Below are 14,749 nucleotides of genomic sequence, written 5' to 3'. Positions count from 1 at the left end.
CTCCTCAGCCTCCAGCCCTTCCCCGGGCAGCTGCGTCTCCTCTACCTCCTCGTTCATCTCTGCGTGGTGAAAAGAGGAGAAGGAGGTGAAGTTGTTGTAGGTCGTCTTCTTTTCTTGAGAGTTTCTCTAAGTGCCTCACGGAGCAGAGTTCGGTCTCTGTGAAGCGCCCCGACGTCTCTCAGAGTTGTGACGGAGTTGTGAAAACATCGACATTGCCGATCGCAGCCAAGAGCGTTTGGCTTTGACGGAACATCCAACTTCCTGTGATGTCACCTGTCGGCCCGGCCAACCCAAAATGATGATCTCTGATGCGTTAGCGAAGCCGAGGAGATAAAGGTTCACAGACAAAGTGTGGTGGGGTGTTTTCTTAGTTGAACAGCAGCAGGAGCAGACTGGCGGTCTCAAACACCAACACGTAAACAATCAGCGATCAGCTGCAAAATGATCCGGCTCAGCCGTCCCAGAGCATCGCTGGGAAGACAGGACGGAGAGAGAGAGAGAAGAGAGAGAGAGAAGAGGAGAGGAGAGAGAGAGTCAGAGAGAGAGAGAGAGAGAGGAGAGAGAGAGAGAGGAGAGAGAGGAGAATCAGAGAGGAGAGAGAGAGAGAGAGAGAGAGAGAGAGAGAGAGAGAGAGAGAGAGAGAGAGAGAGAGAGAGAGAGAGAGAGAGAGAGAGAGAGAGAGGAGAGAGAGAGTCAGAGAGTCAGAGAGAGAGAGAGAGAGAGAGAGAGAGAGAGAGAGAGAGAGAGAGAGAGAGAGAGAGAGGAGAGAGAGAGAGAGAGGAGAGAGAGAGAGAGGAGAGAGAGAGAGAGAGAGAGGAGAGAGGAGAGAGAGAGAGAGAGAGAGAGAGAGAGAGAGAGAGAGAGAGAGAGAGAGAGAGAGAGAGAGAGAGAGAGAGAGAGAGAGGAGAGAGAGAGAGAGAGAGAGGAGAGAGAGAGAGAGAGAGGAGAGAGAGAGAGAGAGAGAGAGAGAGAGGAGAGAGAGAGAGAGAGAGGAGAGAGAGAGAGAGAGAGAGAGAGAGAGAGGAGAGAGAGAGAGAGAGAGAGAGAGAGGAGAGAGAGAGAGAGGAGAGAGAGGAGAATCAGAGAGGAGAGAGAGAGAGAGAGAGAGAGAGAGATAAACAAAGGAGAAGCAGCGAGCATCGCAGAGTGTTTCCCTGGTAACTCAACAATGGTTGCTAAGAGTGATGGAATCCTGCAGCCGACACACGTCCCTCCTCCCATTTCTCCTCTTCCTCCTCCTCACCCCCTCCCTCAAATTCAAACGCACATAACTTTACGCTCCATTCAGATGCAACAACAGCAAAACAGGCATCTCAATCTGTGAGAGTGAGAGAATGTGTCTGTGTGTGTGTGTGTGTGTGTGTGTGTGTCTGTCTCTGTGTGTGTGTGTGTGTGTGTGTGTGTGTGTGTGTGTGTGTGTGTGTGTGTGTGTGTGTGTGTGTGTGTGTATATGTGTGTGATTATGTAATGGTCCTGAGGAGTCACAAAGCTCTCCAGTCAAGAGATGAGAGCAGACACTCAGTCTCTTCAAGCCTTCCGGCGTGCGTCCTCTAGAGGCCGTAGCCGTCGTTACCCTCACATAGTTTGATGTAATTTGCTGTTTTAGTTTCAAGTCTGCTGTTTGTTCTTTTATGTGAAACTTGTTATGCTGACCAGGGCCTGAAGCCACTGTGGCTGGAGGGCCACAGTGGCGAATCTACTAGCCTCACAGGCTTTTTAACCAGGCGAAATACAGGAAATGCAGTCGCATCATTCTTGAATGAGGCGGTCATTATAGCGAATACAACCCGGCCAGGGTGATGCAGGACCCCGAAACGAAGCAGAGGGGTCTTGAATCAGCTATAGGACGGGTAATGTAGTCATTACAATCTAAAGGGTACTGTTACGACCGCGCTAAACTAACCGGGCTCGTTAAAACACAAAGACCTCCGCTACTGCAAGTTAGTAGCCTGGATGCCAGCCGAACTTAGCCCCGCCCACAACATTTGAGGTCGGGAAGTTCAGTCTGGACTTGATCCGTTGTGGAGCAACTATGCTCCAACCAGAGCTGTTTGGACCAATCACGTTGTCAGGGCGGGCTTTATACGATGATGGACAGATGATCAACAGTAACGTAATCAACCACGTCACCAGAGAGCACTTGGGTTGAAGTCGTTTACAACAAAGATGGCTGCCGTCGCGTCTGTTATAGAAGATATCGACAGCGCATTCATTTTAAAAGAGGAACAGAGAACATTCGAGAACAGAAAACAAGGAATTTGTCGATCGGAAAGATGTTTTTGCCGTCCTTCCTACGGGATTCGGCAAAAATGTTATCAGTTGCATCCAGCTACTCTGTGAATTGATACATGTAAGTTTAATAATGTGCTCAACATACGTCACATACTCCGATGCTCTGATTGGTTGTAGGTCTATATGTTGCTCTGATTGGTTGTAGGTCTATATGTTGCTCTGATTGGTTGTAGGTCTATATGTTGCTCTGATTGGTTGTAGGTCTATATGTTGCTCTGATTGGTTGTAGGTCTATATGTTGCTCTGATTGGTTGGAGGTCTATCCAATTGAGTGCAGAGGCATTTTCTTTCCTGGTTGGGTTGAAACACGCCCCATAATCTCAGCCCAATGGAGCAGCATCAGACTCCTATTCTGACTAGAATCTGAGTATGACCAGGTCAGGCTAGCAGGTTGGTCTCAACGTGAGTGTGAGACTAACCAGCCTGGTGGAGTGCAATGCTTTTCCTACTTCTGGAGGGGTCTGCGTGTTACTGACTCACCTCAGACTCTGCATAGTTCGCGATCGGGAGACGACGACTGCCTCGGGGGCCGCTCCGGTGCTTAATTGGCTCTGTTCCTTCAGCATCCTTGCTGGGTCAGCCATTCTCCTTTTGTCGTAGTAGTTTAGATTTTTAAAAGGGTGAGTTTTTCCAAAAGTTTGTGGTGTGGGGAAATAAAAAGTCTTTGGGTCCTCTGTCTTCCCGTCGTGTTCTTCGGCTATAGTGACATGTGCTCTCCAGGTGGAATCAACCTTCTCCAAAATCCCAATCAACTCACACACCTGTGACCATCCAGGGTAAATCAGCACACAACCACTCCCCCCTCATGTCATGTCAGTCTGACCCTGCCCACTACCTGAAGGACCCAAACGTGACTTTTGCATTATCTCCTAGAATGGTATCTTTATTTCTCTTGCTGATAACCCATGGACTCTAGTCTTGTTATATAAAGCTGTATGGACTGATGAGTATACGTACAGGAAGGAGAGTGATAATGGGAATAGATATGGCGTGATAGGAATAACTGACCATATTAGGACATGTGTATTGCTTAATGACATCCACATGGTGCAAAGACCAGATGAGGTGATGCTCTGGTATAAGACAGAAGGGTTTGGACTAAAGAGAGCAGAACTTTTCTCTGCAGAGACAAGTCTCAGACCTCCTGGGTCCTATTTTAACGATCTAAGCACACGGCGTGAAGCGCCTGGCGCAGGTGTGTTTAGGGAGTGTCCAAATCCACTTTTGCTGGTTTGACAGCAAAAAAAAGGGTCCGTGCGCCGGGCACATGGTTCAACAGGGTTGTACTTAGTGTCTTCATTAATCAGAGGTGTGTTTTGGGCGTAACATGCAATAAACCAATCAGTGTCATCTCCCATTCCCTTTAAAAGCCAGGCGCGTTTGGACCTTGGAGCATTGCTGTTATGATGGAGGATTTCTACTGTAAAAAAATGTTTTATAATCTTCTGCATGTGTGTGTGCTGCTGTGCGTCCCTGTGTGTGTAACAAGCATAGTGTGCGCGCGCTGTGCACGAGCCTAGGAGCATTTTACTAATGCTCTGTTAAAATAACAATGAAATGCTGCGTTATTGACTTTAGACCAGGTTTTTGTTGCCATCACTTCTCAACCCACTGCCTCAAGATAGCAATACGCCCAGAATACACCTGAACACACCTCCCTGTAAGACCAGCACGCCCATGGGCGCACAGATGGGCGCAGGTGTATTTGTTATTTAAACGACGTGGGCGCTGGACGGTATATTGACAACTGCGTCGGTCTTAAACTAGCAAAGACACTTGTGTTGGATTTGCGCCGCACTGCGCCGGGTACAAGATAGTTTACAGTTTACAGAGCGTTTCAGACAGAGGAGCTGCAGCAAGGGGCAGTATGAGATACATGATATGCTTTGATGATATGACCCCAAGATTACAAAAATGATGCCAGGGTTTTCCCCGCCATTATAAGGTTTAAGTGCAGCACCTGAGCCGTTTTGGGCAGCACCCTAAGCAAAATGAATGTAACTGAAATACTGTTCTCACATCTTATGATTGTAGTTGGACTTCTTTAGCTTCAAGTTTTGTATTTAAGCCTTTTGAGTGTTAGTTATTTATTATCTGCTCTAGCTTTTCTTTTTGAGACATAGATATGGTGATAACAGTGGTCCAAAATGATGTGAAAAAGAGACTCAAAACAACCCCAAAGGAAACAAAAAATGACCAAAAAGAGACACAACAACCCACAAAGAGACAACGCCAAATACACGCACCTAATGCTGCGTTCCAGACAAAGGCACAAAAAAATGTTTAGTCCGTAAGTTACGACTTCAAGTCACGACTCACGACTTGGTAGCGTTCCAGGCAAAGTAATGACAAACCCTTCTAGCTAGCATTACCTAGCGTTTGCTAGCGGCTACCTAACGTTGACGTTAGCTAACGCTAGCTGATAGTAGCAATTTCTAGTCGGCGACATATTTTGGGCTTCATTTAATAAACATAACCTGTAGCAGTACATAATCGTATGTGTATTGTTTTGATTGCAATGTGCGGAATTACTTTACGTTGCTTATTTATGTCTATTTATTTCTATTTCTCACCGTTGATCACCGGCGTCTGTACAGCATCAACAGGGGTCGCCACTGTTGTTTATGTGTGTGACGTCAGAAACTGTAACTGGGAGTACAACGATCTGGTACGAGTTCACGAGTAGTAAGTGACAGGTTTGACTGCTGTTCCAGGGCACTTTCACGGGTAGAAGGTTGTGAAAACACGGGTTACGGGCTGCCTGGAACGTGCCCTAAGTCTTCCACAAACCGAGGGAAAACGCTGTGATGCTGAGAAGAAGTATAATAGGGGCTTCTTAAAAGAGAGTTATTAAAACTAACAAACAGGTTCCCTACAGCACACATCTTCAGCATGCAATCTGTTACAAAGTACAACTGTCTTTCCTACAGTTGACGCGTCATAAGTTTTTACTGCCTCGGGAAGCAAGGGGAGTGAAACACACTACTATTAAATCCAGTTTGAGCTGTGCTGCTGCTCACGCTGCCTTCCAGTGAGACACTTCGCCAGCTTGTGTTTGTTCACCTCCAGGACATCCTTGGCTTCTTTTTTTTTAACCATTAACAGATGCTTTGTTTGTAGTCACTTTAACTTTTGGTGAAAGAGGATCTGTTGGAGCTTTATTTTGAAAGCTAGACCCTCCTCTCACCAGCTTTAAACTTGAACTATTCTACAGGCCTTGACCAACTGCCACTTTGCTCGTTTTCAAGCCATGATGTCTCTCTCTCTCTCATGGGGGGGCCAAATGCTCTGGGCGGGCAAAGCGGAGAAAGGGGAGGTAACCTTTCCCCTTATGACGTCATAAAGGGAAGATTCCAGATCGGCCCATCTGAGCTTTCATTTTCTCAAAGGCAGAGCAGGATACCCAGGGCTCGGTTTACACCTATCACCATTTCTAGCCACTGGGGGACCATAGGCAGGCTGGGGGAGCTCATATTAATGTTAAAAAACCTCATAAAGTGACATTTTCATGCCATGGGACATTTAAAAGGCAACTGTGACTACATTGTGCATCTGCCCTATTTCTGATACCGTGGCAGCAGAAATTTTGCCATGGCGTGCCGCCACTACAAAATCAATATAGAGGAAACACTGTCTATAGATGTCAGTCCCAGAGTTTCATTATACAACTTGGTTAACCTGTGCATGTGGCAATAAAGCATTGAAATCTTAAAAAAAAAAAAAGATGTTTTTTTACCAGGTCTTGGGGTTTTTCACAGCGCAGTGATTGTTGGGTTCACGAACACACTTCCTGATGCTGCACCTGGTCCTGATAGGATGCCGCAGCTGACGCACTGCCTTCATTGGCTGTAGAGAGTCTCCTGATGGAGTAAGAGGAAGGAAAACTTTGTTTTGAAAAGTGGAACCACGGCACGTTCAATTCCAAAACAGAGTGCACCGTTTTGCTGTGGTTTTCCTAGCAGGACGGCATGTTTCCTTGGAACAGTGTGAACAGGCTTTGAGGTATGTTTTCTCTCGTTTGGTAGGTGTGTCAGCGGTGTTACCCAATCAAGCAGGACGTGTATGTAACCAGGGCCACGTTCAGCCCCGAGAAAACGTAGCAACTGGGGTGCGTTGAACAACCTGTTGTGCACTCTGCCTTTTTATTACCACGAGTTTACAGACGCGACTCTGCTGATTGGGTATAACTGTGCAGGGCCGTTTCTAGCTTTTGGCGGGCTCTATGCAAGATGCTGTTTGGGGGCCCCTATTTTGTCAAACTACGATGGGGGGGATTCAAACCTTTAAGATGATCCGTTGAGATGCAACAATTTGTAAAAACCTCTCTCAAATTCAAATTAAACATTACAATTTAAACCTACAGCAAATAATAATAAAAAAGTTAAAGGTCCAATATGTAATATGTTTACTGTAATAAATCCAAAAATGACCCCAATGCGTCATCAGATATTAGGGAAACATGCTAAGCTGATATACTATCTTTTCTGACAACAATGCTAATGCCAGTATTTTCTCCTTATGAAATTTCCGTTCCGTGACAGAATTTCTGTTTGTGTTTTGGCCTGTGTGTTGGTATCAACTGCCCAGTTTGACAGCCAGGCCGGGTTGCCAGATATACCTGTAAACACGTAAACCAAGCGCGCTACAGCTGTAACGTTAGACAAACGAACGGGATCACCGGCGATAGATTCTACCTGACATTAAAAAACAACAGTGTTTCTAACAGTTGTGTGACCAGAGATGTTACAAACCCGGGTAAATATTGGAGATGTATTTGAAAGATGGAGACAGCTTAGAGCCCAAAAGGATGCCGAGTTGGCTAATTTCCTCCTGAACAGGCAGCTAAGTAGCCTGACAAGCCAGCCCCACATCCAGATGTTGGGTCTGGGAACTCACCATTGGAAGGGCTCAATCCGAGGGGCGGGATAAACGGTTGTCTTTCAAATTCCCTCTGCACTCATAGCCAATCAGAGCAACGCTAGTTGATAGATTAAACTTTTGCCATATCCGGTCGGTAAAACTCCGAACACATCTTCCGTGAGGTACAAGGTAATGGAGCCTTTTATACATTGTCGTGTTTCTTTAGAAATAAACAACGGACAAATAGAGTCTTTAAACGCTTCAGATGTAAAGTTATTCTCTGTCAAAGTGGCGCCAAAATGAATGGGAGTCAATGGGATGCTAACGGGATGCTAACGGGAGGTGATGGCTTGTTAGCATCAAAATGGCGCCATAGGAGCAACGGGTTGTGAGGAGAAGCTTACCCCCTTGGGAATTCACGCGGAACCGTCGCAACTCTGCCGTCCTTATTTTAAGCCAGCCAACCGACTCTATACACGATGTGATTGGCCTGACCAGAATTTGGTTTTTCCAGCTCGCAAGCCAACGGAGGGTTGCAGGACTGACCCTGGCTGCAAATTGCATTTGCTGCCGCTAGGGTCCGTCTAGATTTCTAGGCTAGCAGCTAAGCATTAGCTTCAGGCTAATTTATCATGACTACAAGGGACGGGCATTTTATGTCATTTCAACATTCATGTACTCACATTGCATTATATAGCTAGAGTACCCAAGTTTGGTTACTCGCAAAAACAATTGAGACACAGCCAGTGAAGTGATCCCAACTGGTCCTGGCTAACGCCGCCATGCTAACCCTACTAACTGCTAACGTTACCGGAGGACCAGGCGAGCGGGCCACGGCTGTTTACAACGTGTAACATTAGCCTGTTCAGCGGCCGTAGCCGACAACGGTGAGTTATTTTAAGCCAAGAGAGGGGGGCCGTAAAATCGGGAAGAGAGGACCGTGAGTTTGCAGTGTGTTTAGCGATTGTTGCCGTAATTCTAAGCCAATAAAGTGTGTTCAGTCGGGTGGAGAGGACGGCGAGGTAACGTTAGTGTTATTTTTAGTGGTTCGCACCGTAATTCTAAGCCGAAAAAGTGTGTCTGTCAGTTCGGTAAAGAACTCCGCGTGAGCACAGGCTTCAATGACTGTCAATATAGCCAGCATCTAACATTAGCTACTCTGCTGTGCTGTAAAGTAATGTCTGGCTATGTGAGACAAGTGTCTAGCAACATTGTTGGATGCTGCGGTCTCAGCCTGGCAACCTCCGTGAACCTCGAGTCTGGGGAGGAGGGGGCGGGGGGGACGACTCTCTCCAGTATTTGGAATTTGTACTGCAGTAACTATTTTAAACACAGTATTAATTATTAATAAACAGTATTACATATTGCACCTTGAACAATGACGCTCCTCTATGTCAGGCAGGATTTTCCTCAAACAGGTTTATTTTTTTAATGTTTAGAACAAAGAAGGCTACTTGCTAGTGGCTACAAATAAAGACAGGTGATTTTATTTCACCCTAAATATTTTGGGGCTGAAACTTGCAGTTTGGGGGCCCCCTAGTGGCTGCAGGGGCCCTATGCATCCGCATAGTCCAGAAGAAACGGCTCTGCACCTGTGACACAGCCAATAAACGAGAGACACACCCACCAGACGAGAAAAAACATATTTCAAAGCCCCGTTGTACACTGTCTCACACCGTTCCGAGGGAACATGTTGTATAGCCAATTTAGACTTTGTGTGTGTGTGTGTGTGTGTGTGTGTGTGTGTGTGTGTGTGTGTGTGTGTGTGTGTGTGTGTGGATGTTGTTGATCACTACATCCCCTGTGCACCTGTGTGTATGTGTGCTAACTATCACAATCACAGAGGTTAGAAAGAGGGAATCACAGGTGGGCGCGGCGAGGGAATTAGGATCTGGGAAGCCACACAGTTTTTCAACCTTAGCTGTGTGTGAGTCATGTTTTGAGCTCTGTTTTTTAATATTTCAGTCGGCACAGTCAGTTTTTTGTAGGTGTTTTTAAATGCATTCATAAATAAAGTGTTAAACTCAAGATGAATGGTGTCCAACTCACCCTCGTTTCAGTAAAATAAAAAATGTGTTTCGTTTTGTCGGGGCTGCCCCAGGTTGAAAAAGGAGCACACAATAGAGAGGCAAAGTCCCTCCCCTTCCCATGGACCACCATGGGACCTTATTTCGGAAAAGAATATGTATGACCGTGAACGAGGAGAGAGAAGTAATTTGATCCTGTTTGAAATGAACCATGAATAACACATATGGGGCCCTATTTTAACGATCTAAGCGCACGGCGTGAAGCGCCTGGTGCAGGTGTGTTTAGGGCGTGTCCAAATCCACTTTTGCTAGTTTGACAGCTGAAAAAAGGGTCCGTGCGCCGGGCGCATGGTTCAAAAGGGTTGACCTTAGTGTCTTCATTAAATCAGAGGTGTGTTTTGGGCGTAACATGCAATAAACCAATCAGTGTCATCTCCCATTCCCTTTAAAAGCCAGGCGCGTTTGGACCTTGGAGCATTGCTGTTATGATGGAGGATTTGCCAAGCAGGAAGGAGCAATTGAGACACAGCCAGTAAAGTGATCCCGACTGGTCCTGGCTAACGCCGCCATGCTAACCCTGCTAACTGCTAACGTTACCGGAGGACCAGGCAAGCAGGCCACGACTGTTTACAACGTGTAGCCTGTTCAGCGGCCGTAAACAGCAAGGTTGGTGTGTTTTTAGCAGTTCCTACCGTAATTCTAAGCCTATTGACGGGAAAAGAAAAGACTAAAGTACAAGTATCTTTAATTTGTAGCCTACTTAGTGCAGTACTTGAGTAGATGTACTTAGTTACATCACTCCGTTGAGGATGATTTTATATTTTTTTCTCTCAGACCTTCTGTTTTTACTCCACCTGCTCTTCAGAGGAATTTTCCACCATAAACTGACCCTCGCTAACCACACGTCAGAGCTAAAAATAGACGAAGCTGAAAAAAGGCTGAAATTAAAAAAGGATCCACAGCAGCAGCAGCGACTGGAACCGTCTGAAAACTGGCAACTTTTTACTTTAATGTGACATTAGAATGATGTCCCTTTCTATTTTTACTGCAGATGATTTCAATTTCAGCATTTATAAGTCGTCTCTGTTTTAGTGCATTTTATTACTTCCTGTCCGTACATGGTCGTTAGTATGACACAGGTACTGTAAGAGATGATTATAAAAAACAGAGAGAGAAAAAAATTAAGGAAACGCAGAATATAAAGGCTTTGTGGGAGGAAGTCCATAGCTGCTTCTGGGTTCTCTTATTTATACGCCTCTCTATACGCCTTTCTGAAGAGTGGGAAACAGAAAGAAATGTTGATATTAAAGCTGTAGCCTACATACTACACAGATACACCAAACATATTATCTTCTTATAAAGTTGCTATGGCAAATACGTCAGCAATCAAATGACTATTAAAGGACAATTCATGTGCAAAATGAACCTTGACTGTACAAAACACTGCGTCTCTTGGGTGTCGCGACGCAACAGGTCCCACTCCTTGCAACACAGACACTCCTGTTCGGTGGCCATAGCGTCACAATGTCCGCAGGTACACCACCAGTTTCCAGAAGTACGAGGCTGTGTTGCGGCTACCGGTAGCTCTCTCTCTCTCTCGTAGCCCTTTCACGGAGCTCCCGCAGCTCTTCGTTAATAAACTGTCTGTACACTTACAACGTCCTCAATGCTTCGGTTAACATGTAAGGACCCTTATTATGCTACCGTTGAAGTTTGGTGATATTTTGAGCCTTTTTAGTGGTATAAATAGCTTGTTTTTACTTTCCCTGTGCCCCGAATACTAGCGTTGTAAGCTAATCAGCGGTCCGCGCTAGCTTGTTTCAAGCTACAAACACATTTGATTAGCATGAAAACATGTCCCAAAGAGCAACAGAGTGGGTACACATCTGTTATTAACCCCTAGGTTCGTTTTGCAACAGAATTGTCCTTTAACACATCAACCAGACGCAGAATTTACATTATGATCTGTCCGATATTCTCTCTTTTTTTTAGCTGTTTTTGGTCTCTACCAGCCTCTCTTTACCCGCCAAAGTCAATTTTTACCCGCATTTTGCGGGTTGGCCTGTGTCAAATGGCCCTGGTTGTAATTATACTGGAAGAACCTGGTATGAACTGGTCGGAATTGGGTTTATCCAACCCAATTCCGTGTATGTATCCATGTATTATGCCACATAATACAGACAAGATTGTACTTGTATAGGATATGTGTAGTTGTGGACTCGCCAGATGAGTGTGTTCGGCTCATTTTCTATAACCAGTGTGTAGCATGAAAGCACGGTGGGTGGAATTAGCAAGCTAGCTAACCAACTATCCATCAAGCTACCAAACAAGCTAAGTGACTTTATAACTGCTAACATAGCGGACTCGTAGAAAACTACATACTTTTTTTGTCACGACTAATTTATTAATGACTCAGTATCATCTGTATTAGAGAAAATAATCACTTCCGATGTTTAAAGTGAATGAAACAGCCTTGCCAGCCTACTTACTGCCGCAATTTGATCTCTCCCACGAGTCCCACCCATAGACTGTATATAACGGACCAACAGACCCCGTGTCTCTGGACGGAGACCAGTGAAGGACATTAGAAGCTCTTTCCCGGTGATGGCTGAGCGTTACTGAGCAGCCTCCAACTGAGCTTGAAGACGTAGATGTGACGTGAGCAACCTGTCTGAAAGTTGGAAGTCTTCTGGTAGCTGTGCCAAGAGAAATCTCAATCATTCCCAATCTAGCAGAGACGGAGAGCGTAGGTATATGTAAGGAGATAACATAGACACAGGCTCATTATTGATCACTAAAATGATAGTTAACATTAGGAATTAAACTTAAACAGCTAATGTCTTGCATTGGCAGACTTAAGGATAGTCTACACATCACTGGCACGTTCAATTTCAAAACAGTGTGCAGTGCACACAGTTTTAACTAACGACATGTTTCCTCAGAACGATGTGCAATGAGAGTTGAGGTTTTCTCTCGTTTGGTGGGTGTGTCAGAGGTGTTACCCATCCTCATTGTGTGTGTATGTGTGTGTGTGTGTTTTATATTGTTCTGTGAAGCACTTTGGGCTGCATGCTTGCATGAAAGGTGCTATAAAAATGAGTTAATGTGTGTTTGTGTATTTTACTGTGTGTGTGTGTGTGTGTGTGTGTGTTACAATCTCTTGGGGGGCGTGCATGTGTGTGTGTAACAGTCCAAATGTGTGTGTGTGTGTGTTATAGCCCATGGGGGTGTGTGCATGCGTGCGTGTGTGTGTGTGTGTGTGTAACAGTCCGTGGGTGTATATTTGAACGTGTGTCTGTGTGTGTGTTACAGTCCGTGGGTGTGTGTGTGTGTGCATGTGTGTGTGTGTGTGTGTGTAACAGTCCGTGGGTGTGTATTTGTATGTGTCTGTATGCGTGTGCGTGTGTGCATGCATGCATGTGTGTGTAACAGTCCGTGGGGGGCGTGCATGTGTGTGTGTGTAACAGTCCAAATGTGTGTGTGTGTGTTACAGCCCATGGGGGGTGTGTGCATGCGTGCATGTGTGTGTAACAGTCCGTGGGTGTATATTTGTACATGTGTCTGTGTGTGTTACAGTCCGTGGGTGTGTGTGTGCATGTGTGTGTGTAACAGTCCAAATGTGTGTGTGTGTGTGTTATAGCCCATGGGGGTGTGTGCATGCGTGCGTGTGTGTGTGTGTGTGTGTGTGTGTGTGTGTGTAACAGTCCGTGGGTGTATATTTGTACGTGTGTCTGTGTGTGTGTTACAGTCCGTGGGTGTGTGTGTGTGTGCATGTGTGTGTGTGTGTGTGTGTGTAACAGTCCGTGGGTGTGTATTTGTATGTGTCTGTATGCGTGTGCGTGTGTGCATGCATGCATGTGTGTGTAACAGTCCGTGGGGGGGGGTGCGCGTGCGTGTGTGCATGCGTGTGTGTCCCGGTTGTCCAACAGAGCAGCTCATAAGGTTGTAAACGAACCCTCATGGCAACAGTGGACTGTGTAATTGGTCAGCTGGCTAATTGACTGTTAATTGGTTCTTCATCATCAGCAGCAACACTGGAGAGACAATTAAAGCCCACGTGAGCGGCTGGAGTGTGTGTGTGAGTGTGTGTATTTCAGTAATATATTCAGGCCTTTGTTTGTCAAAAGGCTTTCGAGGCAACAAGTAGAACAACATGCGCAGAGATTTATTTTTAGACGTTCATCTGACAGAAGCTATAAAACACACACTATTGTTTATTCATTTTAGTTTTATTAACTATGTCGTAAAGCTCCCCTCCAGACATGTTTCAGGAAAATAAAAATGTATCTGCATTGAAAAGTGTCTCACATGTTTATTCCACACAAAAAAGTTCAAATAACTAGTAAAAAAATGATCTTAAAATTACATTCTTTATTAAAAAATAGGAAACAAAGTCCTGCAGAAAAAAGTCCCCTAAAATGAATCAAATCAATCATTTTATTTTATATTTCCATTCATGCACAGGTTACACAACCAAAAAAAAAAAGGTACTTTACTAATAATTAGAAACTTGACTCAGACTACAGATAACCATTCATACTGGCAAGTGTCTGAACTTTGACCCATTTCACTTTATTTTACCTTTTTTTATTTTACCAGCAAGTTTTTTTTAAGATTCTTCATGTTTATTTTCTTTTTTTAAGCACAGAATACACACTGCTCACAAGATGTCAAAACTATCCCATGGGTAAATGCACAAACTATGATAAGGAGCATGAAGGACATTTTTTAAAAGACCAGTAAGCTTTTATAATTGAGAGAGAACTTAAGAGAACTGAGATCTGACCTGTCACTGTCTGAACCGGAGACTCCTCACGTGGCGTCACCGTTACTGCCACTATCTTCCTGTCCAGAGCGGAGCAGGAGGAGCCCATCGTCAGCAGGAGCCAGAGGAGGAAAAGGAGGCTCTGTGTCTTTGTGGGGTTTTCACACGTCGGAGACACTTCTCCCTCCTGCGTCCGTCCACATGCTGCTCCGCGCAGCTCCGTCTCTCCGAGTGCTGCTGTCTCTCTCGGCAGACTCACGAGTGTTCAGAGGTCTCTTGCCCTTTTAAGCTGATGGGTCGGTCTGTGTGTGTGTGTGTGTGTGTGTGTGTGTGTGTGTGTGTGTGTGTGTGTGTGTGTGTGTGTGTGCGTGCGCGCAAGGGCGTAGGTCAGGGACGTGCACAGACATTTGGAGGGGCTATTGCTCTAATCTGGAAAAACAAAGGCAACTGTCCACCCCCACCCCCCTTTGTGACTCACTATACCTCAAGCCCTTTGGTTCCCTACTTCAGATGTACATCTTTAAATAATGACTCACAAATAGGTGTTGTTGCTTTTTGTTTTAAGGCTCAGTTTTTAGACTCAAACAGGAGGAAACGGTGCATTTGTTGGGAACCATGTTCAGCAGCAGATTAATACGTTTCAATACCAGACTTTGGATTGACACTTAGTTTTTTGGCTTTGGTCTTTCAATGGGATTTATAGACGCTCCTAAATATACGAGATGTAGATAGTTAACAAGCCGTATCTTTTCAACGTGGTTTCATACTCAAGAGTAATAACAGTGAGCTGCAAACATTTCTGCTT

At 45.2% G+C, this 14,749-nt stretch overlaps 1 protein-coding gene across 1 annotated transcript in view; it reads right to left on the bottom strand.

The window, feature by feature from the left end:
• The window catches only part of LOC144525876 (dual specificity calcium/calmodulin-dependent 3',5'-cyclic nucleotide phosphodiesterase 1A-like), a 38,550-nt gene extending 38,493 nt beyond the window's left edge, over window positions 1-57 (bottom strand). The window contains exon 1 of the mRNA XM_078262939.1: window positions 46-57. Within this exon, the coding sequence (XP_078119065.1) occupies window positions 46-57 (12 nt within the window). The remainder of the gene's footprint in view (window positions 1-45) is intronic.
• Between the last annotated feature and the right edge of the window lie 14,692 nt (window positions 58-14,749).

Source organism: Sander vitreus, chromosome 11 (assembly GCF_031162955.1).
Source record: "Sander vitreus isolate 19-12246 chromosome 11, sanVit1, whole genome shotgun sequence".
Classification (NCBI taxonomy): domain Eukaryota; kingdom Metazoa; phylum Chordata; class Actinopteri; order Perciformes; family Percidae; genus Sander; species Sander vitreus.
This window is presented reverse-complemented; position numbering and strand designations above follow the sequence as displayed.